Source organism: Pyricularia pennisetigena, chromosome 6 (genome assembly GCF_004337985.1).
Source record: "Pyricularia pennisetigena strain Br36 chromosome 6, whole genome shotgun sequence".
NCBI lineage: Eukaryota > Fungi > Ascomycota > Sordariomycetes > Magnaporthales > Pyriculariaceae > Pyricularia > Pyricularia pennisetigena.
This window is the reverse complement of record NC_043744.1, coordinates 6211360-6238205: the sequence shown is the minus strand read 5'-3', so window position 1 is coordinate 6238205 and position 26846 is coordinate 6211360. Positions and strand designations below refer to the sequence as shown.

General features: G+C 52.0%; 9 protein-coding genes across 9 annotated transcripts in view; 5 read left to right on the top strand and 4 right to left on the bottom strand.

The window, feature by feature from the left end:
• Window positions 1-276: 276 nt before the first annotated feature.
• On the bottom strand, window positions 277-2533 carry PpBr36_05526 (uncharacterized protein; the record flags this gene model as incomplete). Its single annotated transcript, XM_029892681.1, has 3 exons — window positions 277-1599; window positions 1659-1791; window positions 1845-2533. 3 exons carry the CDS (start codon window positions 2531-2533, stop codon window positions 277-279), a joined length of 2145 nt encoding a protein of 714 aa, XP_029750133.1.
• A 776-nt stretch (window positions 2534-3309) lies between these two features.
• On the top strand, window positions 3310-4420 carry PpBr36_05525 (uncharacterized protein; the record flags this gene model as incomplete). The annotated part of the gene is made up of 2 exons (XM_029892680.1): window positions 3310-3432; window positions 3497-4420. 2 exons carry the CDS (start codon window positions 3310-3312, stop codon window positions 4418-4420), a joined length of 1047 nt encoding a protein of 348 aa, XP_029750135.1.
• Window positions 4421-4992: 572 nt separating this feature from the next.
• Window positions 4993-9018, top strand: PpBr36_05524 (uncharacterized protein; the record flags this gene model as incomplete). The annotated part of the gene is made up of 3 exons (XM_029892679.1): window positions 4993-5965; window positions 6044-6857; window positions 6921-9018. The coding sequence occupies 3 exons, from the start codon at window positions 4993-4995 to the stop codon at window positions 9016-9018; spliced, it is 3885 nt and encodes a 1294-aa protein (XP_029750134.1).
• Window positions 9019-9168: 150 nt separating this feature from the next.
• PpBr36_05523 (uncharacterized protein) lies at window positions 9169-10152 on the bottom strand (the record flags this gene model as incomplete). The annotated part of the gene is made up of 1 exon (XM_029892678.1): window positions 9169-10152. One exon carries the CDS (start codon window positions 10150-10152, stop codon window positions 9169-9171), a length of 984 nt encoding a protein of 327 aa, XP_029750137.1.
• A 2141-nt stretch (window positions 10153-12293) lies between these two features.
• PpBr36_05522 (uncharacterized protein) lies at window positions 12294-13606 on the bottom strand (the record flags this gene model as incomplete). The annotated part of the gene is made up of 2 exons (XM_029892677.1): window positions 12294-13238; window positions 13292-13606. The coding sequence occupies 2 exons, from the start codon at window positions 13604-13606 to the stop codon at window positions 12294-12296; spliced, it is 1260 nt and encodes a 419-aa protein (XP_029750136.1).
• A 1708-nt stretch (window positions 13607-15314) lies between these two features.
• On the top strand, window positions 15315-17296 carry PpBr36_05521 (uncharacterized protein; the record flags this gene model as incomplete). Its single annotated transcript, XM_029892676.1, has 2 exons — window positions 15315-16881; window positions 16938-17296. 2 exons carry the CDS (start codon window positions 15315-15317, stop codon window positions 17294-17296), a joined length of 1926 nt encoding a protein of 641 aa, XP_029750139.1.
• Window positions 17297-19168: 1872 nt separating this feature from the next.
• PpBr36_05520 (uncharacterized protein) lies at window positions 19169-20426 on the top strand (the record flags this gene model as incomplete). The annotated part of the gene is made up of 2 exons (XM_029892675.1): window positions 19169-19768; window positions 19848-20426. The coding sequence occupies 2 exons, from the start codon at window positions 19169-19171 to the stop codon at window positions 20424-20426; spliced, it is 1179 nt and encodes a 392-aa protein (XP_029750138.1).
• A 1858-nt stretch (window positions 20427-22284) lies between these two features.
• On the bottom strand, window positions 22285-24895 carry PpBr36_05519 (uncharacterized protein; the record flags this gene model as incomplete). Its single annotated transcript, XM_029892674.1, has 5 exons — window positions 22285-22529; window positions 22589-23979; window positions 24518-24609; window positions 24702-24755; window positions 24827-24895. The coding sequence occupies 5 exons, from the start codon at window positions 24893-24895 to the stop codon at window positions 22285-22287; spliced, it is 1851 nt and encodes a 616-aa protein (XP_029749306.1).
• A 1331-nt stretch (window positions 24896-26226) lies between these two features.
• The window catches only part of PpBr36_05518 (uncharacterized protein), a gene marked incomplete at both ends in the record, with an annotated part of 883 nt that continues 263 nt past the window's right edge, over window positions 26227-26846 (top strand). The window contains 2 exons of the mRNA XM_029892673.1: window positions 26227-26465; window positions 26544-26817. Of these exons, the coding sequence (XP_029749307.1) occupies window positions 26227-26465; window positions 26544-26817 (513 nt within the window). The remainder of the gene's footprint in view (window positions 26466-26543; window positions 26818-26846) is intronic.

Sequence of the window (26846 nt, the reverse complement as noted above, 5' to 3'; positions counted from 1 at the left end):
AGCTGCTCGCGGACGGCGTCGCCGCGGACTGACAGGCTCGTCGGGCTCAGTATTAAGGTGCATGCCGCTCGGGTTGCTAACGCGACTAACAAACACCGGCGCATCTCCCCTCAGTTGATGAGGGGGGCGCGCGATCGCTAGATCCCGGAGATTATCGTTGATTGACGATACCTCTTCAAGAATCTGTAATGACTGAATAGTCTCCAGATGAACCTCCAGGTAACTCTGCTGCAGCTGAAACCTATCAACCGAATCTTCGCGCTGGTATCGTGGCTTCTAGCCTCTGGCCTGCTGAGGTGTGCGCGACATGGCGCCACCACTGCCTGCTCCGTCTCCTTGAGCCTGCGCGAGATCCATCTGCGTCCGTGCCTCACGTATGAGCGCCTTGGCCTCTTCGACCTCCACACCATCCTGACATAGCTCTGTGGCGAGTCTATGCGCTTCGGCGTAGTCTTCATACTCCAGGGCGTGGCGGGCCAGCCACATACGAGCCTTGCTTGTAGCAGGCGTCACGCCCGTTCCACCGCCACCCACGACCGGTGCTGTGTTCATCTTGCTGCCCTCTGGCCTCGGTTCGTCGTCGTCTGACCCGCCCACCGAGGCGTCCCTGTGAATACTGATCGAATTTCCTAACCCGGCCATGTCATCCTCCTCTCCTCCATCTTCTTGAGAGACGCACAGCTCCATGTACATACGAGCTTCATCCAGCTCTCCCAGATTGTCGTACATGTTGGCGATTTGCAACAGAACTTCAGGGTCCATGTGGAGAGCACCGGTTCTATCGAGACCCCCAGCGGCAAAGCTCCCGCTTGCTCCGGCGGTTCCCAGTCCGGATCCAGAGCCAGTCTCGTATGACGAGTCAGCCAGAAGAGCACGCTTGAGCGCCTTGATCCCATCTCGCTCGCGACCCATCTTTTGCAGACAAGAGCCCACCGCCATCCACATTTTGCCATCCCAGGGCCTGAGGCCGGCTGCCTTTTTGTAATACCACAACGCGTATGTGTGCATTTCCAACACCTCGTATGTCTGTCCAAGACCGTACCATGCACGGTAGTCGCGGCGATTGACGTCGACGGCTCGGCGATACGACTCTATGGCAGCATGCGTGTTCTTCAGTTCCACGTACTCATGACCCATCAGGGTCCAGGCCGAAAGACAGGATCGATCCAGCGTCAAAGCTCGTCGGAAGTACTGCACAGCCTTTTCGTGCATCGACAGTAAAGAGTAATAGTTGCCGACAACGACGCATGATTCCGGTCGGAATTTGTCCACCGACGAGCAAAGATGGGCTAGGAATGCTAGTTTAGGCCGGTAGTTGAGCACGTAGAGAATATTGGAATAGTGATCTAGGGAGTCGAGCCGATGGGGATGAAGCGCTAGAAGCGTACTGAAGTGTTGCTCGGCCAGAGTCAAGTCTTTGTTGTGATATTCCAGCAATGCCCTGCAGGTTAGGAGAAAAGAAGACGTGGGAAAGAGCTTCAAAAGCTCCTCCAACGAGTGGGCGAGTTGAGGTCCCTGCTGGTAAAGCTCCAACGACGTGTGAAGGTGAAACATGAACGACACTATGTTCTGCGGCAACTGAGGTGATATGGCGTTGAGCTAGAAGCAGACTATTGGTTAGCACCAAGACAAGGCGCGCGCGAGCCGAGTTCACTTACATCTGCTACCCTTGATATGAGTGAAGTCATCTCCAACCAGCAGCCCCAGTTCATGGGGAACAAATGAACGCTGCGGATAAACCACTCCATCGCCTCGGCCTCACTCTTTGACTTGGCTAAAACCATACCGTATCTAAAAGGCATGTCAGCATGTCGCCAGAGATTGCCATCGCATGGCTCACTCACAAGTACTCCAACCACCCCTGACTCCCTGGGGTGTATCCGTCCTCATTCGACCGCCTATTGAACCATTGCTCTAGGTAGTTGCTGACAGGAAGCAGCTGTTTGTTTACGATGGTACCGAGGTCATGAGGGCCCATAACCATCTCGGCGTCTTCGTCCTTGCGCTTTTCGCCCGAGATCACCTTGGCATATAGTGCAAGAAACAGACTCTTCTGGCTGAGCTCTGGTAAATCTTGGGGACGCAAAGCTTGCGTGGAAGGAGGCTTGGCTTGGTCTTTTGTCGACGCGGTTGCCGATGGTACATTGTCTTCAGCTCGGGTCGTAGGCACTAGACCAGCGAGTAGAGAGTCTGGGAGGAAGACGGCGGCGCATCGATCAAATTCCTTGCAGTCAAAGAAGGATTTGGCGAGCAGGTACTTGTTGAATTCGGCAGCTTCAAGGGCTGCCTCTGTTGGGTCTGGGTTACGGGCGAAACCTGGAGAGATGAAGCGGCTTTGGTCGCCTTCCGGGTCTGCGTCATTGGCATCTGGAGGGATGGCACTGAGAAGTTCTGCGGCCCTACGTTTGTGTGTCAGCGCCGACCATTCAGACGGGTCAAGGCAGACGAACCATTTTGCGGATTGATAGAGGCATCTCTCTGAGCACATAACCACAGCCTCCTGTAGAGCCTCCCGTAACTGGGCTGTGATCATCGTGACGGTTTGGGGTCAAGAGACAAAGCAGAAATGTAAACAAAATCAAAGATGAATAATCCTTCTTGTCAGCAAAGAAGCTCAAAATATTCGGGTTGAGCGAATCGAAGGCGGCGTCTGCCCAAGTATACGCAGGACAAAGTTGGAGATTGATACCAGGTAATGTAGCTGTCGCGCTTTTTCCCCAGACGCGTCGCTCATTATTGACTGCGATGACGGTGGTGGCAGGGGTAGCTGGCAGTTTCCCCACCATCTTTTCGCAAATCTTCCCGCAAATCTGCACATCATCCTTGACCGCCTTTGACCTCTTACCCCGCCAAAGATGGCCCCTCCTTTGACGGGACCATCCGAGTTCAACAAAGTTTTTTCTGACACTTTGACAGCAATAAAAGAGAAGTTGGCTTGAAGATGGCCGAGTTGTGACAGTAGTTCGGACCGTTGGTATGTCCTTGGTTTTGCTAGTGTAGGCGCTGTTCATGCACGCTGTGAATGTCAAAACTATGGTGGTGCTTTAGAGGTGACGTGACGTGAGACGCTGCATCACTGGGCATCAAACATCAGGATGTTATCCTGGGTAACCCTACCTCTCCGATCGGCTAAGGTCGGGATGCTAGGGCGATAAGAATCAGACCCCTGAAGTCAACAAAATTCATCGTCCATTCGCGTCCGGATTTGTAACTTTTTCCTCTCCCTACTTTACTACATAATCCCGCCGTCCGATCGCAAGTCGCCCGTCTCAACACAAACGCGCATAACAAACAACACAAGCCGCAAACATGGCCGCTTCAAAAACAACACTTCAAGAGTTCGAGGCCGTCTTCCCCAAGCTTGAGGAGGTCCTGCTCGAGCATGCCAAGTCTTACAAGCTGCCCGAGGGCGAGTTGGCATGGTACAAGAAGGTATGCGGCTCCGTTGGCTCGGTTTAGCCTACCGCAAGTCGTGACTAGGACTAATGGACCGCAGAGCCTTGAAACAAATGCCATCGGTGGCAAATGCAACCGCGGCATGTCCGTCCCCGACTCGGTCTCAGCCCTCCTCGAGCGTCCCCTCTCCGAAGACGAGTACTTCAAGGCGGCGACCCTCGGTTGGATGACGGAGCTCTTGCAGGCATTCTTCCTCGTCTCGGACGACATCATGGACTCCTCCATCACCCGCCGCGGCCAGCCGTGCTGGTACCGTCAGGAGGGCGTGGGCATGGTGGCCATCAACGACGCCTTCATGCTCGAGGCTGCCATTTACACCCTTCTGAAGAAGTTCTTCCGCGACCACCCCGCCTACGTAGACCTGATGGAGCTCTTCCACGAGGTTACATACCAGACCGAGATCGGACAGCTGTGTGATCTGCTCACCGCCCCCGAGGAAAAGGTCAACCTCGACAACTTCAGCATGGAGAAGTACCGGTTCATTGTCATCTACAAGACCGCCTACTACTCCTTCTACCTCCCCGTCGCTCTGGCTCTGCACCAGCTCAACATCGGCACCCCCGAGAACCTCAAGGTTGCCGAGGACATCCTGATCCCCATGGGAGAGTACTTCCAGGTCCAGGACGACTACCTCGACAACTTTGGTCTCCCGGAACACATTGGCAAGATTGGTACCGACATCATGGACAACAAGTGCAGCTGGCTCGTCAACCAGGCTCTGTCCATTGCCACTCCTGAGCAGAGGCAGATTCTGGAGGAGAACTATGGCCGCAAGGACAAGGCCAAGGAGGCTGTCATCAAGAAGCTCTACGACGATATGGGTCTGGAGCAAATTTACAAGGACTATGAGGAGAAGGTGGTCGGCGAGATCCGTGAGAAGATTTCCAAGATTGATGAGAGCAAGGGACTGAAGAAGAGTGTGTTTGAGACGTTCCTCGAGAAGATCTACAAGAGGAGCAAATAGAGTCCTGACGGGAGGCTCATCTAAGCTGACCTTTGCTGGGGCTATTGAGTGTATGGGGGCGTAGAGCAACTTTGGGCCGTGATGGCAACTCACAAAGCTAATAAATCAAGAGCAAATCTGCAAACAGCTGATTGCATTGTTATTAAAAGGCAACTAGCTACTTGAGTCCGAGTATGTGGCTGTCTTTTGTGAATGCATCCTGCTTGCTTACTGGATCACACCTAATGTGTCGGTGAGGGCATGCCTAAGAAGTCGGGTGCGCCATGAATGGTTCATAGCCAGCAAAGACCCCAGTGGATGCGCAAGTGTGGCTGGGCATGCACGCCACCGACAGCCCAAGATGCCTTGTATCGTTCAAGTCATCGTCTCAAGCCAATCAACCGACCCAGATGCCGCGCCACTTCAGCATTTGTTCTGCCCAACTTGGATTTGAGCAATTGGATCTTGTTTCTATCCCGCAGCCGGTTCTCGTGGTCATCTTTTAGCCCTGTTATACCACTAGCCGATGCTCCAGTCTCCAGGCAACTGATCACTCAGCATCATCGGATTTGCCGACACCTGCAACTTTGAAAATGCCAAACAGAAGGCAGTACACTGTTGGATGGGTTTGTGCACTGAATACAGAGCTCACTGCATCCAAGGCCTTTCTCACAGAAGAACACAAGGAGCCCGTCAAGCGGAAACAAAACGACGCCAACACATATATTCTCGGCAGCATAGGGGAGCACAATGTCGTCATGGCATGCCTTCCTAACGGCGAATACGGCGCTAACAGTGCGGCAGCCGTGATTGCGGACTTGGTAAGGAGCTTCCCAGAGGTGCGCTCCGTGTTGATGGTCGGTATCGCTGGGGGTGCGCCAAGCGCAACCAACGACATACGGCTCGGGGATGTCGTCGTTGCCACCCCAGGACCAGGCCATGGCGGGGTGGTGCAGTATGATTTTGGGAAGTCTATTCAAGACCAACGCTTCGTGGTTACTGGGCGGGTGAGCCCTCCGCCGCGCATCCTCAGTGCTGCAATACGGAGCCTAAAGGTCGAGCACGAATCCGATGGAAACAACCTAGGCGTATTGGTCAAGGAAGCACTGGAACGTTGTCCTCAGCTGAAAAGGAACTATGCACAGCCTGACCCCAGCGAAGACGTTCTCTACAAAACCGACTACGTCCATCAATCGTTGAGCGAGAGATCCGATCAGGCTTGCATTCAGCAAATCCCGAGGAGACAACGCCATGACGAAGACGCCTTTGCTGTTCATTATGGGCTTGTGGTTTCTGGAAACTCTTTGATGGAGGACGCGATGCTGCGAGACAAGTACTCGTCGGAGAAAGACGTGCTCTGTTTTGAGGTGGAGGCTTTCGGCATGATGAACGTCACCGAATGCGCAGTTATACGTGGAATCTGCGACTACAGCGACACTCACAAGAAGGAAAAATGGCAGGCATTCGCAGCCATGAACGCGGCGGCCTATGCGAGTAGTTTGCTCCGGAAGCTAGACCCTGAAAAGGTTCAAAGGGAGAAGAAACTCGGCGCCACTAACAATAACAGTTCGTTTCCTTGTTTCTTCTTGTACTGGATAACCTACCCTTGCAGTCCCTGTCTCTAAGTTCTCTTACTTGTTTTAGTACACACGGGAGTCGATGAAGCCGGCCACTTGCCATCGTCCCAGATCCACGCTGGCATCGAGGACTGGTTGGCAGCACCCGGGCCTTCAGTCAACGCAGCCAACGCAAGAGACCGACGACATCCCGGCACAGGCGAGTGGTTTCTTGCGTCTGACCAGTTTCTTCAATGGAAACAGGGAGTAAGGCGACATATGTGGTTGCATGGAATGCCTGGATGCGGCAAAACCGTTCTGGCCACAACCATCCTCGACCACGTTGCAGCGCTGAAAGACTCAATCACCATTTCGTTTTTCTTCGACTTTAATGACCGCGGTCTGCAAACGCTTGGTGGGATGCTCCGCAGCCTGCTTTTTCAGTTGCATGACACCTTGGCCGGACTCAATAATTCCAACAAAGAGCTCGCAAGACTGTTTGATAAACTTACTGGCGCTCCAGTGTCTGCTGCGACTTTTTTTACTTGCCTCAAAGCTATGGCGAGTGGGCCGCGCAAAATCTACATCATTCTGGATGCGCTTGATGAATGTAGCCAGCGTCCACTTTTACTAACCTGGATGAGGGATCTTCTTTCGGACAACGAGCTCGGTCAATATCAACTCATCGCAACTGGGCGTCCAGAAGACGAGTTTGTGAGGACATTGAATCCTCTCATCGGGGAGGAAAACTGTCTTGAGCTGGACAAGGAGGCCGTTGACATGGACATCCAAGCTTACGTCGATTTCGAAATTGTCAATCACCCAGGACTCAGCAGGTGGAATGGAAACCATACAGTACAAAAATTGATTCGAAAGGAGATTGGGAACAGTGCTGGCGGAATGTAAGTGGGATCCATGTGCACAGCAATCTGACATTTGCAATTTGCTTACATGTTCTGCACCAGTTTTCGATTGGCCGCGTGTCAGCTAGAAAGCCTGTATCGCTGTATAGACCAAAATCAAATCGACGAGGTTCTCCGGGCTTTGCCCAAGACCTTGGACGAGGCATACAGTCGAATCTTGACACAGATTCCACCAGCAAGCAAACCAAAGACGATTCGTCTCCTCCAGTTCTTGGTCTGGGGGAATGGGCCTTTGGTTCTCGGCGAAGCCGTGGACATTGTAGCTATGCGTCCAGAAAACTCGGAAACCCCGTTTGACGTTAACGATCGGCCACCTCAATCGAGGGAGACTGTGGGATATTGTCCATCCTTTCTGGCTCTCACTAGAATTGAGAAAAATGTGGAACATTCAACCGAAAATATCAAGGTCGACGTTATCCATCTTTCGCATTTTTCAATAAAGGAGTATCTTATGCGAGCAGGTGGCAGCTTCATCAAGTCACAAGCCACTACGACTATCAAGGAGTGCTGCACAGCATACCTTGAGTGTATCCGCAATAAACTTAGTACCAGTTCCAACACAGCGCGGCCTGCAGACTTTTCATTTGGGCCATATGCAGCCAGGAACTGGCTCAGCAACTTGCCGATTCTTGAGCTCAAAGTGCAAGATCCAGACGATGACGAATTTCAATATCCAATGCGCTACTGTGAGTCCTGTGACCGATTCATCGACATGATAGAGAAGCTTTTCAACACAGAGCCGACTGCAAGCCGGTGGAAGTATTTTCTCTCGGAACAGCAGACAGCCGGTCTCGTCGATAACCATGCGTCAATCGTATCCTTTATCTGCCAAGAGGGTCTCTTTGAAACGGCTGGCCTGGTCTTGTTCACCGCTGACCCATCTCTGGAAGCCGGCCCAGGCATGACGATGGAAGGAAGAGCTTACATTGCTACCCAACGTCACTCAACAGCTAGCGTCTCCGTCCTACTCCATAGTGCTCCTGGGCTGCTGCACAGCATGAGACGAGGGGCACTGAAGGCCAGGTACAGCCTTGAACGGCTCAAACAGTGGGGTTGCAGCTTAGAGATGATCCAAATGCATATCCAACACGGACAAATGTCTCAAGAAGAGTTGGATTCTGCCCTTTCACAAGCAGCACGCCAAGGGCATTGCGACCTGGCCGGGCTTCTGCTGGGAAACGGCGCAGATGCAAATGCAACGGCTATCGACAACTCTACGCCTTTGAAATCAGCAATCAGACGCGGCCATGCACGAATGGTAGAGTTGCTTCTTGAAAACGGCGTAGATGTAAACGCAGTTTACATCGACGGCTCCACGCCTTTGTGCATAGCGGTCGACAGAGGACTTGACGAGATGGTCGAGTTTCTTCTTCGACACGGCGCGAAAGTCAATGCGACGTCAGCCAGCGGCTTTACACCCTTGGGAATAGCTGTCGATCGCGGCAATGGGAGAATGGCGAGAATTCTCATCAAACACGGGGCAGATGTTAATGCCAAGAATCAAACCGGGCGTGGCTGGCCTCACACACCTAGTGAGCATAACACCAGCACTGATCAGCATACAACTATACAAGGCACGCTTCTTGGCACGGTAATATCACGGTCCAATCAAGAACTCGCATGTGAGCTCCTCGAGCAAGGGGCTCAGATCAAGAGCGGTTGTGAAAGCATTCTGGACGGCCCTTTGATATATGCTGTTCAGTGCGGTAACAGACATAGGGTCCGACTTCTGCTGGATCTGGGTGCAAACCCCAACTGTCACAAAGACGGCTACACGGCGCTGGCCATGTCAGCCCAGCGAGGACATCATGAAGTAGTAAAAGTCCTACTCGAGCACGGGGCCAGTGCGAATGCAGAAGATGCCCGACACGTCGGCGCGTTCCATGCTGCTGTTTTCAACATGTCTGATTTGACCCATCAAGCAGCGATTGTCAAACTGCTGGTCATGAATGGAGCAAAGGTTGATGAATCAGCAATTCCCGCAGATGCTGATCCCCAAAGATGGATCGAATGGCGATTCATGAAGAGTTTGGATACGTTGATGGAGCTTCCGGATCTTGGGGATTTTGTGTCTGGAAAATTATCGATTTTCAAAAAGACATATGCGGAAATATGCAGACGGCATGGGGTCCATATCTGAGGATCTCGCAGGCGATGTTGAATGTGGGACTATAGCATTACTTTCATATGTATTTTCTTTTATATATGTATATATATGTATACATATATACTTTTTTTAGATATCTAAAAGAATATCAGTGTTATTATATATACTGGGGTTCTGTCGTGTCTATTCTCCCCCTTTTTCATTTCTCCACGACCTTGCGTAATGATGAACTACAAGCTTCCGCCCTGGCACCTTGTCTCCCCACCACATGTTCATGGAATCTGCAAACGAGTGGTCAGGCAATATCAAAACATCGCCCAAAAGCCTCGGTTCCGTAACGTTGGCTATATCGTTATTCCCGACCTCCCTGTTGAGAGATTTGCTCAGGCTTTGATAAATCGACTTCGTCATCCGCCTCGGGCCCGACACGTCGATAATGTCGTCGATCATGTTGCGCTTCAGATCGGATATCGGGACGTGAAGCCTTTTGGCAGCGGCGGCCAGGTTTTCCAGGCAGCCTTCGACTGCGATCAAGAAATGGGGCTGTTTCGGCTTGGCCATGATGGTCCAGGTGGCGAGCTGTCGCTGCCACCTGTCCGAATCGAACTCCATCCCCACGACGGTGGCGGCAGCAGACCTGTACTGGTCGGGGATCCATTCGTTGATGGGGGCCTCGCAGGACACGTCCAGGTCGATCCAGATGCCGCCCATCTCGTAGAGGATGAGGTAGCGCAGCAGGTCCGCTTTGATGATGGGGATGTTGATGGAGAGAAAGGTCTTGACTAGATTTGGATTCCACGAGTAGTGCTCTTTGACAAAGTCGTCGCCCGACTCGTCCGTCAAGAACTCGAATTCGTAGTCTGGGTTCTCGAGGCAAGATTTGACGCATGGCTTGAGCTCCTTCTTCAACCCTGCAGGTCCGATTTTGTACCACAGCTTCCTTGGTATCGCGTCTGTCGTGGTTGGTGTTTTGGATACCCCGGAGCCCGTCGCCGAGCGGATAGAATCCTTGAGTGTCGAAGTCTGTTTCCAAAGAGGGGATAGAATGGCCCTGTTTGTCGCCCACGTTGTAGTCTCACGGAGTCGTAAAACGAGATAAAATACTGCCATCAATACGCAAGCCCGGAACAGCTTGGCTACCATCCGACGTTGAAGTTTTGCGGCCATGGTTGAGCATCGCTGGACAACAAGAAAAGCACAAAAACGTATCAAAGAAAGAAAGAATCGAACAAAGGACAAAAAAAAAAGAGAAAAAAAAAGAACAAGGGCTCGACAAGCTGAAATGAATTGAAAAGGCAGGGAAACCATAGTGCTTTTCTACAACCATATCGCCCCAACGTGGGTCCTGTCTTGCATCCCAACATCCGTCTTCCGAACTTGTCGTGGACCCCCAGCCAACAGAATGGAGCGCCGAAGGAAAGTTGCATAAATGGGTTGAGTAGTGTCGCGATCTCATGAAACTTAAAACATGAGCGTTTAATGTGTGGGGATTTTTCCCAATAGAACACCAAAGATTCCTGGGTTGTCGTCGCCCAAAAAAAAACCATCCTGTCTGGCGTTTGCGTCTACTGGTCTAGGCCGATATAGGGAAACATTTTCATAGGATCGACTCTACTCTGGATACGGAAAAGCTGGGCAACAAATCGCTACATCTGTCATGGTGTTATTGCAGCAGTTGGATGGCATAATCATCCAATGGGACAATTTTCTTTTTTTGCTTTTTTTAGTTTTTTATTAATTTCTGGTCCAAAGGCTATTTTAAAACTCTGGCCTCCGATTCGATGCTTCACGTACCTACAAAGTACGTACAGTACGCATGCAAACTTTGCCAGCATTCCAGAGCTTCCCGTTGCCGGCCGATGTCGTTGTCAATGCGCCTCGAGCCAGGCAGACCAAGTTTCAACCCTGGAATTCCCTTGTTACCCTACCTGAGCGGCCCGGATTCGGTAATGACTCACTCGCAGGTGGTCGGCACGCAAACGCTGGCCAAATCATCGCCCCTTTGGGACAGCAGGGTCCGTTCCTGTGGATACGATACAGTCTCGGTTGGGTAAGGTGTTCTTTTTGGGCTGAACTAGGCAATGCTCGATGCCGACTTTGACAGGTGACTAAGATAAGAAATACAAAATATATGACTAGACTAGGTGTAGTAACTGTTGAAAATCAGGCAGGCAGACAAAAGTAAAGGCGGGTCGCGTGGGGAGCGGATCGGGCGGTCTTTTTTACCCAAACAACACCCGATAGTGAACAGCAGTGTGGAATCGGGGTTGGCCGTGATTGCGCCTCCATTGATTCTAGTCATTGAAGATGCTTCGCGCGCCGCAGCCCTAGGAACAACGAACGACAGGATCGACATCTGATACATGCATTGCAACATGTAAAAGCCGAGATGTCATGTAACCTTTTTGATTGTTGACCCGTAGACCTTCAAGATCGACACCACGCCTTGCCAAGAATAGCAGATGACATATTTTAGACTCATTTTACACGGAATAAAACCCCTGAGAACCTTGTCGGTAACTGTGCCGCCGCCCGGCAATGACAATCATGATATAGTTAGCGAAAATCCGGTATTGGATCTGTCTCGGCAAGATTGAAAAATCCCGTCCGTCTGACGAAACGGCCGAGCGCAAGAGCTTCAGTGGCAATAATGACATCGGTATATTGCCGCCGACAGGCATTGAGGGGCTCATTCTTGACACTTTGACTGTCGTAGTGACAGTTTGAAAAAAAAAAATAACAGTCAGAGGCTCAGAGGTTGATCTCTGGAAGGGATGGAGGGTATTACTTACGCAAGAGATGAGAAATGAATCAAAGAGAACATATATATCGACAAAAGGGCATCGAGTAACTGGACCCTGACGCGCCGTCTCCAGATACCTCACGATAATCATGCGGGGGTTCTTGTGATCATGAGTATATGCGTGCTCCCCCAGCCGCATCCATAAGAAATATCCGTAAACACTTATCGCGTCACAAAACAGAAAATGCACCTCACTGGCGCCAATGTTGTCCCTCCCTTATGGCATCTCTTCTTCTCCATGACAAAGTAGGAACTGAGGTCTTTTTGATTTGAAATTTCAAATGTAGAGGTTGTTGGTAATGCTAAGGACATACTGTATCCTGGTACAGATCTCCAAGAAACATGTGTCCGCTACACGGGTCATTTCACTCGAAAATCATCCCTGTTTCTATCACTGGTAACCAGCCCCTGTAGGACCACACACGCGTTTCAGAGACAAATTCTGCCAAGGGCAACTTTCAAAGAAGGATATATCATGTCATGTCATTCATTCTTAGACTGCTCGTCATCTAAACGGTCTATGTACCGCCGGCTGTGGCTTTTCGTCCCCGTGGTACAACTCAAAAAATTCATACGTCGTATTGCCCTCGCCTGGTCGGACGAGGCGCATCTCGAGTACGTCCCCTCTGTCGGCCAAGATGAACTCGGTCGACTCGGGCTGCCCCGTCGGAGCTCCGGCGTCCCTCTCCAAATCAGAAGGGATTGGCCTCGGCCAGCTGATATCCTTTGCCTTCACCTTGGGCTCTTCAGAAGACCTCGACATCCTCGATCTGACCGCCTTCCATGCGCTGGAAATGGCAGTGTCCAGGGTCGGCAGCGAGGCCGTGATGATGCCCATCGTGAGATCAAGACTCGTCCATGCCAGCGACGTCGTGTACTCGTAAAACACGTCGCCGTTTGATCGGGAGGGGGCGAGCTGCTGCAACAGGCCGCCCGTGACGGTAACGGCGCCGAACCACCATATGATAAACAGGCGCAGCTTCTTGGCCACGTCCATCGGGATCTTCCATAGGATTACCACTGGTGTAATTAACAGCGTCACGCCTTGAAAGACGTGTATGAAGCTCAAAGCCTTGGACATGACCGCCAAGCTGCCACATTTGGCAGGGGTGGGCAGAGCGCCTGCGTATTCCACATCCCACAAGGCGCGGGTCGGGTTGCAGACCAAGACGTTCCATAGAACGGCGGCCACCAGATACATGATGAGCGTGGCCAGAAAGACGTCGACGGCGATGCGCCAACCCCTCGAGACGCAAGCTGCAAGTCGTCGTACGAAAAGGGCGATTGAGATCTTGATCAGGGCGACCGTCGCAAAGAAGAGAACCGTGCATGTTTCCAGCATCCATGCGAAACGGGCATAATCCTCATAGGTATTCTCCCACGTGTGCCGCCCAGCTCCAATGTCGACGACCATGTATATCTGTAACATGGGGTAGGCTACCGCGAGGCACTATATTTAGAGTTAGCATTGACGTTTGATCCACTCCCTGCGGAGCCACTCACCACAGCAGGGATTATGACCCAGTCGTCAATGCCAAATCTTGTGCTGTTCCCTTGCAACTTGAAGATAAGGCGCGTGCCTGTCGTGGCGAGCATGACGAATATGACGACAACCATTCCGACAATGATCTCGGTCTGCTTGGTCTCGCGGACATAGTTGGCGGGTTCGCGGGCGGCGTAAAAGACTCCCTTCGAGGGGCTGTAGAGCGTCTCGTTCACGCCAGCCATGCGATATATGCCGCGGACGATGTTCAAGTCTCGGTCCGTCTTTGGTGGCTGGCCGAAGAAGGCCGACCTGCTGGTGGAGTTCAGCACCATCGTGAAGTCTGGGACATTTCGATGTGACCAGGCAGCCATCTGGTGTCTTGTCGTCGCTCGATATCCGCGGGTCTCACGTCTTGTGCCCGTGATTTGCCTGATAGCCGGATGAGGAGCAAGAACAAGAATTGCCGGTCATCTCGGTCGTTGGGATCGAGTCCTTTTTGTTTGCACCACAAACCCGAAATCCGTCATTGTTGCTATTCTGGACTGCTGCCAAGCTCAGGGGAGCGCAGCCTCAAAAGAGGAGCCGTCGCACAAAGCTTATCCCCGCAGCTCGGATCCAACCGAATTCACCGGGAGTTTCTTTTTTTTTTTGTCATGCATTCTCACAATGTGCTCTATTCCGCGTCTCCTGGTCCATAGGGCTCTTTGAAGCTTGTTGGCGGTGATGGAGAAGATTTGTCTGTTCTAGTACCCAGAGGCTGTCAATGTTAGAGCCTTGGAGGCGTATTCGGCAAACCACGTAGAGTCGGGGCCGTTCCATCCTGTTGTTTGGACTTCGGCAAGGTATCCAGACTATATCGTCGCAGCCAACCGGCCTGGCTCTGCAAACAACCTATTATTGTTCTTCTTGGCACTCGGCTTCTGCGGCTACACATTGTAGTCGCCACAAGCTGTTGGCTTACGAAGCATGTTTGGTAGGGTGCTGTTTTTGGTACATGTCAGGGCCGAGACCCACCAGATCAATGCAGCCGGTCACTGTGGTAGGCCAAAAAAAGGAACAAGGAAACTCCTCGCAAGGATGAAAAACCCTAACATTTGCCGCTTGTATCTGGATTCATGCATCAATGCAGGCAAACCGTAGATAGAGCAGTTTGCTAAGATTTGTATGTCTGTGGCCCCCAAACTGGCATCTATAATATAGGTAAACAAAGATGGTTTCTTTCGGCCATGACTAAAAATACCAGGATGCCCGGAATTAAGCCGCTTCCTAGGTATTAGCAACACCAAACAGCCTCCCTACTGTGCCGAGGTCCGATATGATCAGCCCGTCAGAATGCTGCAAAGGTAGCTAGGTAGGTGGAATAGTGCCGAATTAAGTCTGGAATAGCAAGTGTAGAGGCCGCGGATGGATGTGTTGGATTCGATATGGGCATCGAACTTACTATAGGTAGAGAATCTTGACAATATCGTTTATGGGGTATCCGGAAATACTGTAGCTCTGACGTCTCGTCATCAATTCAGTTGTCAAGATTGTCTAATTGAAACTCAAAAGCATCATTTGAAGATGCTGTCAGTGGGGGTTGTTCCGTTCGTTGGGACTTGGTTTTTACTATGGCAGGACTGCTTTGCTGATGTTGGCACGTGTTGTGTTCTGTAGATGGAAAGTGGGGCATTTTAGTGGTACGTCCCTGCCGGACTGACGCCAAACCGACGCGAACTCGATTGCTCCCGCTCGTTGGACGCGTCTGGTAATAGCTCGGCAACCAAATTCACCATGAATGCCAATGTCAGGGTCTGATGAACAAGGGCAAGTGCAAAGCGACAGCAAGGCACCAAGTACACTGGGAATCCGGTATCGCTCTCAGACATCCACAAAAAAGCGAGCGCTCAACGAGGGAGCAATCCGGTCACGAATTGAACGGAACGAATCATTCACCAACCCAACCTAGCGACATTCGACCACGGTCCGCTTCTACAGTTCTAGGCGGACAGCCTCTGCCAGGAGTCTTGGACTGGCGACTTTGTCTCAATCTTCGTTTCGATGCCTCTTCTCGACATCCCCCCAAATACTCCTGGCCTAAAACGAAGTCACAAGGATTACGTCGCCGGCGACAACGATATGACCCAAAGCAAGTTGTCTTTTGCCGCCGCCGTCCACAACCCTAATGTATCCACAGGTGCGTTCCGCCAGGACAGGCTCAGACTCTCGAACTCAACGACTGACATGGCAATAGATATCGCCCCTTGTCAGACTCCACAAACAATGACCATCTCTGGCGATAGCAGTCCGATCTCCCCCCTCACAGACAGAACGCACACTCCGACACCTCCGAGGCCTGCGACGGCCATACCGACAGATCCAAAATCCACTCCGACGCCGGCAAAAGTCACAGCACCCGCACCCACTGGTGGTGAACCACCCGCCAAGCGCAAATGTCTCACAGCTGCTGAAAAAGAGGAAAAGTCCAAGGCGAAGCTGGAAAAGGAACAAGCACGGGTTGCCAAACAGGCAGAAAGGGCCAAGGCAGAGGAGGAAAAGAAAGCCAAAGCAGAAGAGCGAGAGAAGGAACGCGAGAAGAAGCGCCTAGAGAAGGAACAGAAACATCAAGAAAAGGAGCGCAAGCAGCAAGAAAAGGAAGAGGAACAACGCAAGGCTCAGGAGGCCAAGGATAAGAAGGAGAGAAGCCAGCTGAAGCTTGCTTCATTTTTCAAGGCCGGCCTCTCGACTCCCGGCAAGGCGATTGCAAAAGCTCAACCAAAGGCCGATGCCTCCCCAAGCACTGCTACCCCAGCTCAAAGTACATCCCAGGATGGTCCGACGGATGACGTGTCCGAGTACAGAAAGGCGTTTCAGCCCTTCTTTGTCAAGGAGTACGTCAAGCTTGCTAAGAAAGCTTTCGACTTTGACGAAGCTGCGCTGTTGGCGAAATCACGACAACTTGATGAATACATCGGAGGCAGCAAGGACTACCAGCCGAGACCATTCAAAGGCTCAGACAGCGTCGAATATTTTTGTCTACCAAGCCTCCCACCACCACGCGGACGCCCATATCCCAGTGTTCGAAAGATTGTGTCTATCCTATCAGACGCCAGCACCGTTGCCGGCGCCTCGTCAGCAGCCTCGATTGACCTTACTGGTTCTCCGGCTCAAGCCGCGCGCCGGCTTCTGCGCGATGTCCCAATGAAATACTTGCGCTTTTTCCAAGATGTGCGACCAGCCTATTATGGCACAGTCACATCGTTGCCGCCATCGTTCGGAACCTACGACAAACCATCCACAGCCACTTTACACGCAGCAAGGCTGCGCAAACTGGCAAGGAAACCAACATCACGCCAAGTTCTTCCCCTGCAATACGACTACGACTCGGAGGCTGAGTGGGTTGACGATGGTGACGGAGAGGACATCGAGGGGGATGAAGATGATGACGATGACGACGAGGATGATGACGAAGACATGACGGATTTCCTGGACAACTCGGAGGATTTGATCAAACGACCAGTGTTTGCGCCAGGCATGGAACCTGAAAGCAGTGGTTTGTGTTTTGAAGATGCAAGGAGGATAGGGCCCTCGAGCGAGATGGCAAAGTACCGCATGGAGTTTATATTGGGTAAGTCGGCCAACTTGCATCAACGTAAAACTGTGCTAATAAGTTTGCGACTCCAGACAATGAGCATCAAAGCATCGATCCTTTCTCCACTCAGTACTGGCAATCCGAGCCTTGTCAAAAGACGACGGCGCCAGGCCCCGCGCTGCTACACCCTTCGACCGCCAAGACGTCATCAAACGCGTTTGCCGCGTTGTTGGGACCCGGCGGAAAGAAGGCAGCGATGGTGCCAGCCAATCTCTTGGACGACTTCAAGCACGCAATCCTCAAATACCCAAAGCTCAGCAAGGTTGGTCTGGTCGAGGTGCTGAGCACGCAGTTTGAAAAGTGCACCAAAGCACAGGTCAAGAACTCGGTCGAGATGCTGGCAGAACGGCACGACAAGACTTGGAGACTCAAGGCCGAGCACGCACTTTGAGAAAGGGATCGACTTTTGCCGTTGCCAATGATCGACAACGACAATTACTCTATTACATTCTGGTGATTTGCATTCTTTGTTCATACGATTACTGAGGCGTGCATGATTTTTGCACCATATACTTGACGAGGCTCGGCTGTGCAGATGTGAGACAACATGGCGCAATGCCGGCCGCTGCATATTGGGCGTTTGGTGTTGAGATGGGATGCTGGGGTTGGAATGGAAACATGTTTAAATCGGCTTTCACATATTGCGCTTATTCCGGGCTATATCAGCAAGGCATGTTAATAGATATGATATTATGGTTTTTTTTGTTTTTTTTTTGGTTTTTTTTTTTTCTTTCTCTAATCTGTAAAGGGGATCTGTTGGCCGATTTCGCTACTCATGGCTGCCCAGGGCTGTTATTTTAGCGCCTAGTGGCTGGTACCAGCAGCGCGGATCCCCACACGGAAGTGTCATGATCCGACGACATGTGTGTCGTTTTTGAGAGCCGGTAAAACCTTCCTCGGGTCAGGGAACAGATGATTAGCAGATTATTAGCAACCTGTCCTTTTGTGCTGTAGTCAAAACCCAACGGCTTTGAGGGCATCCGGTTGGCGCCTGGAGACGTCATGAGGAAATAGTCGCGAGCTTTGCACAGGAAACAAACGGCGCCAATTGTAACCGAGATACCGGCTTGATGGATTGGATCATGATGATTCTCTCTATATTTGACTGGCAATTATGCGTACCGGACTACTCATATGTAAACTAGACCCCGGGTTCTGCAGGTCTTGTCTCAGTCCAAACGGGCAAGATTTCTAGAATTGAGGCGCATTTCAGCGTCAAGGATGATGACCTTTGTTTCGACGATCATGAATGGAGAAGCCGCCCCCAGGAATAATGATACCCACTAGTCCAGAAAGTACGTTGCTTGTAGCCTGCAAGCTTTTCGAGCTTAGTCGTTGCCAAAGGGACGGCCAAAATGCGTGGACGATTATACACACCCCTGCTCGGCCAAGCTCAAAACCGGGTTTTTTGACGTCGGTAGCTGGACAATCCGAGACTGGGCCTGAGCAGCGGGAGCATGTTTTAGCAACGGCAAGCCGCAATCCCGGAAAATTAAGGTAGTCTTGGAAACCTTAAAACACGGGTGCAGACTAAGATCGCTCAAGCCAAGGGTTTCTTTTTGTGGTTTTTTTGTCCTATTTATTTTTTTTTTCTTCTAATTTCTCAGGCGACATTTGGTCGGAAAAGAAGCTGATTGAGATCGCCCAGGTGGGTTACTGGCCCGGCAACCTCGAGGATCCGGACTCAATCACCGTTCGGCCCGTCGCATCGCGTTTTGTTTTCTGGGTTGGTTTCGTTATTATACCATTTATCGACCCTCGTAGGTATTCTAGAACCCTTTTTTTTTGGTCTCGTATGTTTCTTGGTTTTACACCGCCATACTTGGTTGACCTTGTTACTAATACTATACTATACTATACTATACAATAAATACTATACTAGGTCTACTGCTGCTGAATCTCCACCGCAGCAATTCATCATCTCCTTTTGACTTTTTTGCGATTCATATCTGGCAACACCATTACTACGGCCTTGCTCAAAAGAGTTTTTGTGCACCAACGGCTTGCACACCAAACAACGTTGCCATCCCGGGATTCCCTGGTCAATCGTCCATCTCATTTCGCTGTATTGAAAGCTAGAGCTACGCCGAACATTTTCCCACTTTCCGGGAGTCCACCCCGAGAGTAACGGAGAAGAAAAAAAAAAAAAAAAAAAAAAAGAGTCGCGGCACTGCGACTGAGAAACTTGGGTCGCCTTACCTGGGGTGGGCGGGGCCTACCAGCCGAGCAAGTCGACGGTTAAACCAATCCAAACCAATCCAGAATGCCTCGCTCTCTTTTTCTTCACTTCTTTCATACCTCACCTTTATTACCAGCACCCATCAGGAGGCGTATATATGAGATGACGCTGAAGGCGGACGACGGCACCGGAAGCAACACCAGAGCAAACAAGACCAAGAAGCCCATCATGCCCTTCCCTAGACAAACCTTGATCCACCTGCTGCTGGTGGCGTTGGCCGTCCTCGCGTCGACCGCCATGTCGTATGCGGTTGGCGGCGGCAGATCCAACAGCCCTCAGCTCCAACAGCGTCAAGTCGCGCCGTCGCCAGGATCCCAGTCGAGCACCGGCGCGGCGGCAGGAGCAGCGGCGACGGCTGTCTGCGTGTCGGTCGACTCGGAGAACCCCATCAAGCAAACTTATCCCATGAACGCCACGGGCATGCTCAACGCCACACTCGCCATCCTCCCCATCACCATGGAGACGGCCCGGCGCATCATCCCGGCCAAGTACGCCATCCTGGAGCGGCCGCTGCGGGCAGCGCTGCCCGACTTTCCAGAGGGCATGTACCCGGTGCTGCTGCAGGCCGCACACGACCACGACGTTGGGCTGCACGGGTTGGGGTTCAAGCTTCCTGATTTTTCGGTGCGTTTGTCCTGTGTGTCTGGTTGCAATCAAGAGAGACCCGCAATACTGACCAAAGAATGTTGTAACAAAATTACAGAGAGTCGGCTACGAGTTCCCCTTCATCGACCTGCTGGGCGACGGCTACTCGTCGTTCCGCTGGGCACCTGCTCAGTTCCTGTCGGCCGATAACGGAATGGCCATCAACGGGTCGCGCGACTACGGCACGATCGTGCACCCGGCCACGTTCGACCCAGCCTGCGACGCGTTCCGCCCCTCGGACGACGGGCAGCTCCTCTTCAGCGCAAAGTCCGCCGACCCAGAGTCGTCGCTGAGGCTGGAGTTCACGCGGACAGCCTGCGCCGGCGCCGTCGACGCGCAGCCGTACCCGGTCGCCTTCTTCCGCAACATCACCAACCAGCCCAGCTTCGCCGACGGCAAGAAGTGCGACCAGATGATCAGGCTGTTCAACACGACGCTGTCCCAGGGTCCGTGGGGTGCGCCGGCCGCCGTCAGGGGTCGCGTCTCGGCGACCAACGTCGGTTTCGGCAACGAGCTGGACGAGGGCGAGGTCGAGGGCATCCACGTCGCGACCGCCTTTGTCGAGAACAACAACCTCGACTGCCAGTCGCTCAAGGGTTACATGGGAACTGGGGGCTCAGGGGACTCGGACGTTTGAGAAGAAGAAGGGGGGAAAAAAAAGTGGAGTGTTTTGTTTTGAGTCGGTGTTTTGATTTCTTTTTTTTTTTCTTCTCTCCATGGGTTAAGAAAGGTCGCTGGCGTAGAGATTTCTTATGATACCCCTTGTTAGCAGCGATGGCATGATCTGCCCCGCTTTTTTCAGGCTTCCGAGGTGCCTTTTTCAAATGTATTTAGTCGCTGTTTAATATGCTTAGGCAATGTTTGCCTTGTTTTACCCTCAGCAAGACGTGGCTGTTGCGTGTGATATTTGTGGCCAGCACAAAACAAATAATCGTGTCTTGTCCGGCTCTTTGCCCTCTGCGAGTTTGCAAATTTCCGTTGCCAGGCGAGTTGTATACGACAATACCGTGAGAGTGGTTGCTGTGGCAAATTGCCGCTCGGGACATTGTTTCATACAAGGCTATCGAAAGCTTGTGTTATTGAGTCTGAGTGTGGTGATTTATCCCGCACAAATCGCTAAAAGAAATGGATACCTCTACAGGGGGGGTTATCCAAGGTACAAACAAACCATCACTTGGAATGTCAATTGCACACACCATTTCCAGCCCTAGATATAATTGGCTTGTGCATCTGGAAGTGGAGCGGCAAAGAACAAATCCCGAGATTGGTTCAGGCGGTAAGCGAGCGCAGGAAAATTCGGATAGTCCGTCAATGTGTGCTCTAATCAATGGTTTACATTATAGTTGATACTCGCACGAGAGGGTCATTGTATTCAAACAACTTTCCCTGCCCTTTCTGCCCTTTCTGCCCTTTAGCTATTCCAGTTTGGAGTTCTACTGTATTATAGCGGAGTGAATACGAATCTTTAGTCAAGGACATGTTCTTGAAGCAGAAACCTCTGCTCTAGGCCATGTTTGTTTCCAGGAACACTCGCTAGTCTGCAGGTCTACGTATATCGACTTGCTGTAGGAACCCCTAGAGAACATAGCCCATGTGTTCATGCTAAGCCCAAAACCGTAGCGTACTGCATGATGCGAGCATAAGCTTTATGGTCCTGGTGCCATAAGGGAATCAAAACACATAAGAAAAAAGGCTCTTGTTGATTTGGGCTCAATCAAGAAGAAGAAAATCAACGCACAACAACAATGGTTACTAAGGCAATGCAATCTTGTGCAGTAGAGATGCTTCGGTCAACAAGTGATATTTTCTCAACAGCTGCATAAGTTTTGGCTGTCAACCATAAGGTCTTTATTTGTTCAACTAAAGGAGCTAATTTTGAAAGCACATGGTTTAGATGAATTTCTGGAATTTCGAGGGATAGAATCAGATATACAAACGACGTAACCCCATATCATGGACTGGAACTTTCCTCATATCCCTGTTTTTAGTCACTACCAATATTCTGAAGGTTTGTCACTATTTTCTCTTATTGACCTGAAAGAATCCAACTCAGCTAACAATGTGCTAGATTGAAACAAGCATCCACATTTGGGGGCCATTTGTGAAGGTTTGCGGCCCGAAGCATGGTCCCTGGCCATGACTGCCGGGTCAAGCACTCCCGTTATTACCAAGGCATTCCCAGACTCGCAGTAAATTAACGTCCTCGAGGCTCTGAGCCAAGCCGATTTGCTCCGCCCCACCGTTCGATTGATGATGCAGTCGTGTTCGCGCCAAGGCAAAGCCAATCTAGTCAGGACTCAGTATCCATCTTACGTCAATAGAAAGACGTTGCAATGGGTCGACTGTGCTGGTGCATAAGAGACCATCGACTTTGAAATGCGATTAAATTTGCTCACGTATTCAAAGTCTAAAACCTGGCTATCTACGAAACAGCTAAGCATGTCGTAAGCAAACATCTACCCTTGATCTTTTGAATCCTTACAATCCCCGCTTGTCTATGCTTGCTTTGCCGCAAATCGTTTCGCCCGCCAGTGTCTTCCACGCCACAACTCGGCCAGCGCAAGAGAGCATGATGCCAGACCGACGGCCGCACAAGTGGTAAACGCCCAGCCCACACCGACGGCCCGGATCAAAGGTCCAATCGCGGCAGTTCCGCCAGAGGCGATGAGGCAACGCGACAGATTCATGGAAGCTGTGGCGCTGAAGCTCTGGCTCTTGAACAGGTCGACGATGAGGATTGCTAGATGGTGTCAGTGCAGCCACAGAAACAAGTGACGATAAAAGAGCATGGCCACTCACAGAAACCCGCAAAGGTGATGGTGCTGAGACCACCGACGAAAAACGCCACGGTGATGGACGCAGCAATGTGGACATGGTACTCCATTATCCAGCCGAGGGCGACGACCGAGATCAGAAAAACAAATGTAGGTATCACTAATGGCTTGATGCGCGCCAGCTCGATGTGCTGCACCTCTTGGTGGCGATCTTGTTGCTCTTGGTTCGCCTCGTCCTGCATCTTCTGCTCTCTGCGCAGCTGTCGCCTATACTCGCGGTCCAGCAGCTTCCCGGTCAGGACACTGCCGCAGAGGGACCCGACGCCGTTGGAGATATAAGTCAGCCCAATGTTCGTCTCGCTCAAGCCGTAGCGCTCGGAGTAGAGGGTCGCCGTCGCGACCATGGTTGCTTGCCACACGGCGAAAATCACCCCCGTGAAAAGGACCACGCAAAGACATTCGGGTTCGACGAGCAGGCGCACCGGTGCCTTGAGGTCCATCTTGAACCTGCCGGCGTTGGCCCTCGCTGTGGCATGATGCCCGGACCTGGGAGCATCCAACCACTTGACGGGGGGCTGCAGGTACCACGGAGCCGGGACGGAGCCGTCATGGACGATGTCGCGCTTGGTTTCCGGCAGCAGAAGCGCCGTCGTCACCAACAGAAACCCCGCCAGCGCAGCCATAAACACAAACATGCCGCGCCAGCCCGTGTATTGAGCAAAAAGACCGCCGAGCACGGGGCCAAACGCGGTGCCGGCGCCGCCCATCGCGCTGTAGTTGCCCATCCACCCGCCGCGCTGGCTGACGTGGATCAAATCGCCGATCAGACTGGCCCCGATCGCCGTCGTGGAGGCCGAGCCCACGGCCTGGACGGCGCGCAGGGCGAGGACGGCCGGGTAGTTGGGCGACAGGGCGAGGCCGACGCACGAACCCAGGTACACGGTCAGGGCGATCAGGTAAAGCAGCCGACGGCCTGTGTTGTCGCCGACGACGCTCCACAGGGTAGGGCTGATGCCTTGCAAAATCAGGTACGACGTGATGGTCAGGTTGACGGCGTCGGTCGACACTCCCAGGTCCTCGGCGACGGCCGGGATGGCGGGCGTGTACAAGTTGGAGCTCAATGGGCTCAGCACACCGATAGTGCTTGCGATGGCGATGATGACGATGCGCTGCTTGGGTCCGAACTTGCTGTAGGAGTCGGCAGGGTCGGGCGCTTCGGCACGTGCATCATCGCTGTTGGACATGGGAATGTTTTCTTCCAGGACGGCCATCGGTGTTGCTGGTTCGTTGCGCAGAATGCTGTCGTCGGCGATTGCGACGCCCGTGCCTGATGCCATGGTGTAGATGATCCAAAGAGTCTGGGGGAGATGGAAGACATGGTAAGCATCTTCCCAAAATCTCAGGGGAAATCGTGAACTATAGCATGTGTGACTCCTCTCTCCCCCATGGAAAAACCCTCAAGGTGGAGCCTGCTTGGCCAGGCACTTACTGTTAGGGGTATGTGGACCGCAAAATCTCATTATGAGCCATAGCTACCAACCCCTTCTCAGCCTTAGCTTGCTTATGTCGACCACCCAAGACACGTTGCTGCAACGAACCAAACCCTAACCTGAACGTAAGCTCGACGAGCAGTCTCAGGTCGCGGCTAATAGCCGACACAAGGCTGACGGGACTGGGGCCAAACTCAAAGCCATGCTTAAATCGGCACTATCAGACGCAATCGGAGGGATCACAAATTGCTATTACTACCCTAGACGCCTTGCAGAATGAGATCCAGATACGAAACCTCAATATATACTCCGCCTCATCAAGATTCAAGACTTTAACAAGAAGTGCATGTTCCAGTTGCAATATCGCAGCAAGAACATGCCGAACCATCCTGGTTAAACAACAACAAAAAAAAAGTTAGACAAACTCTTTCTTAAGACTCAAAAAGAAATGAAAAAAAAAACACCATCTCAGACTTACCTGCAGATTTGTGCACCCTACTGGGCATATGGTAACCTCGCAGTATGCGCCCGAAAGGCTAACATGCCATTGTTGAGGCTATTTGATGTTGTTAAAGGTTTGTTAGAAAAAAACGCTTGCAAGATTCCTGAAGCCACTGGCATTGCAGAGCAAAAGAGCTTGGAGCTTACAGGGCATGCTCCCGGGCCTTTGGGGTTTGTGTAGCAGCAACGGTCCCATTTGCACTGTTACATTTGCACATTGTGTTAGTGATGTTTACCTCTGGAGATGCTGCGTCGATTTCATCAGGACTTACCACGGCGCTGGCTTGGTCGAAAGCCGCAAAGGCAAGCACAGCGGCGAACAGAGAGGTCGGGACGTGCATGGTGGCGGTACACGTCGATGATATGAGGTTAAAAAAAAAAAAAAAAAGAAAAAAAGAGTGAAAGTTGGTCAAGACCTCGGCGGAAGTAGATTAAAGAAGCTGTACTGTAACGAACGAAGGTGTAGATGCAAAGTGCGATGGTGTGAATCCCTCGTAGCATGTCCCCCATGAGGTTCAGAGCAGCTTATATATCAGGCTACCCCTTTCACCATGATCCCGGTGCAAACATTACCCCCTCAACCAAAGCAGATCGGCAAAGACGCCCGAGCCATGTCGTGTAAGATAAGGTCTCGCATGGTCAGCCCTGTCAGCGGCTGCAAATCGTGGACCCCAAGGTAGTTTAATGGACTAAGCAACGACCAAATGGAGCCCAACGACTGAGTCGCGCGCGTAATAACGAATGTGGAAGGTGAACAAGCGCGATTCATCCCAAAAATACATAGTCAACTTCTTGCCCCCCTCCTTACCCCGTTTTTATACCCCTGAGGCCCACGGACCCCCGGCTACTTTTACCGCGTTGTTGTGGTTTGCAATCAACCTTCATCTCCAACGCATTGCAAATCATCCCCTAATGGAGAATGCCGAAGTGGTGGGTATGCCCAGAACGGGCAGTCAACTCATCATCTCGTCGAGAAATATTGTTTCCGACAGGGCAGCTCAGTAAATTCTCCGCCACCATTTTTTTTTTCTCGACGCTTCGGGATGCCCCGAAAGAGGAGCCTGTCACTCCAAAGAAGCGAGCGACTCTGCTCTCTCTGTACTCGATGCATCCATCACATGCCACCTCGCCAAATACCGTGCCCCCTCCCCACACTGCTCGGTGGCTGGAGTAGGTAATTCCTCCACACGAGCGACCTTATCTGGGCGCCCGTCGTGCGACTGCCAGAACGTGCAAGCATGAAGCCGGCCTCCATGTGCAAATCTCGGGCGGATGCGCCGCGTCATGCGTGTCCATTGACGAACGGTAAGCGGGTGGGCTGGATGAAAGGAGAATGAATTTTGCAGATCAAATATCGTCACGAGGCTTGATAAGGAGCCCCCTGGTTAGGGGGGGTGCTACCGCGTAGGGAAACTCCACAGGCTGCGGATGTTTTCAAGCTTCTGGGTCCGGCAGACTCCAGGAGCTTTGGTCTGGAGCTCTTTTCCTGGTTACGCTTAAAAGAACAGCCATTGTCCGTCTGGTCTACCCGGGTCCCTTATGCATCACCAGCCTCACCCCTTTAGCTCTCCCGCTCTCAGTCACTCTTTATCCTTTCGCGCACGTTCTTAGGTCGTTCGTGTACCACTTTCGTTTTCCTGCCCAATCCTTCCTCCCATCGTCAAAAAAAAAAATGAAGGCCTCAATCCCCTCCTCCATTCTCCTGTTCGCCTCGGGCGTCCTTGGCGATGGCCGCTTCTGTTCCTACCCGCTGATCCGCAACATCCAGAGCGTCACGCCGGTATGGACCGCTCCCCAGCTTGTGTCGGGTGTTTTTGTCGGCCCTTCTTCGACCACCGGATCCCTCTCGGCCGGTTACACATACACCCAGTCCTGGACCATCACGGGCGGTGTTAGTGGCAGCGCTGGAATGTGAGTTGATCGAAAAACAATCCCTTATACCCCGGCCTGCACGGCCTAGACTTGTCCCTGCTGACCACTGGACGACAGTCTTGGTATCGCCAACCTCGGAGTCACAAGCAGCTACGGACAAACGACGGCAAAGGGTACCTCGCTGACCGTCGGTATCACGTGTCCCGCCAACGTCCGCTGCGGCCTCACGGCTTCGACCTACGTGCTCCAGGTCCAGGGAACCGAGACCATTTACCGATGCGGCAGCAGCGACATGGCCGACCAGAGGTATCCCTGCTCTGATTCCGCCCCCAGCCACTGCCCGACCATGTTTTGGAACACGACCGACGGCGTGACCAAGCCGTTTACTGCCGTGAGTAGACGCCTCTTTTTTTTTTTTTT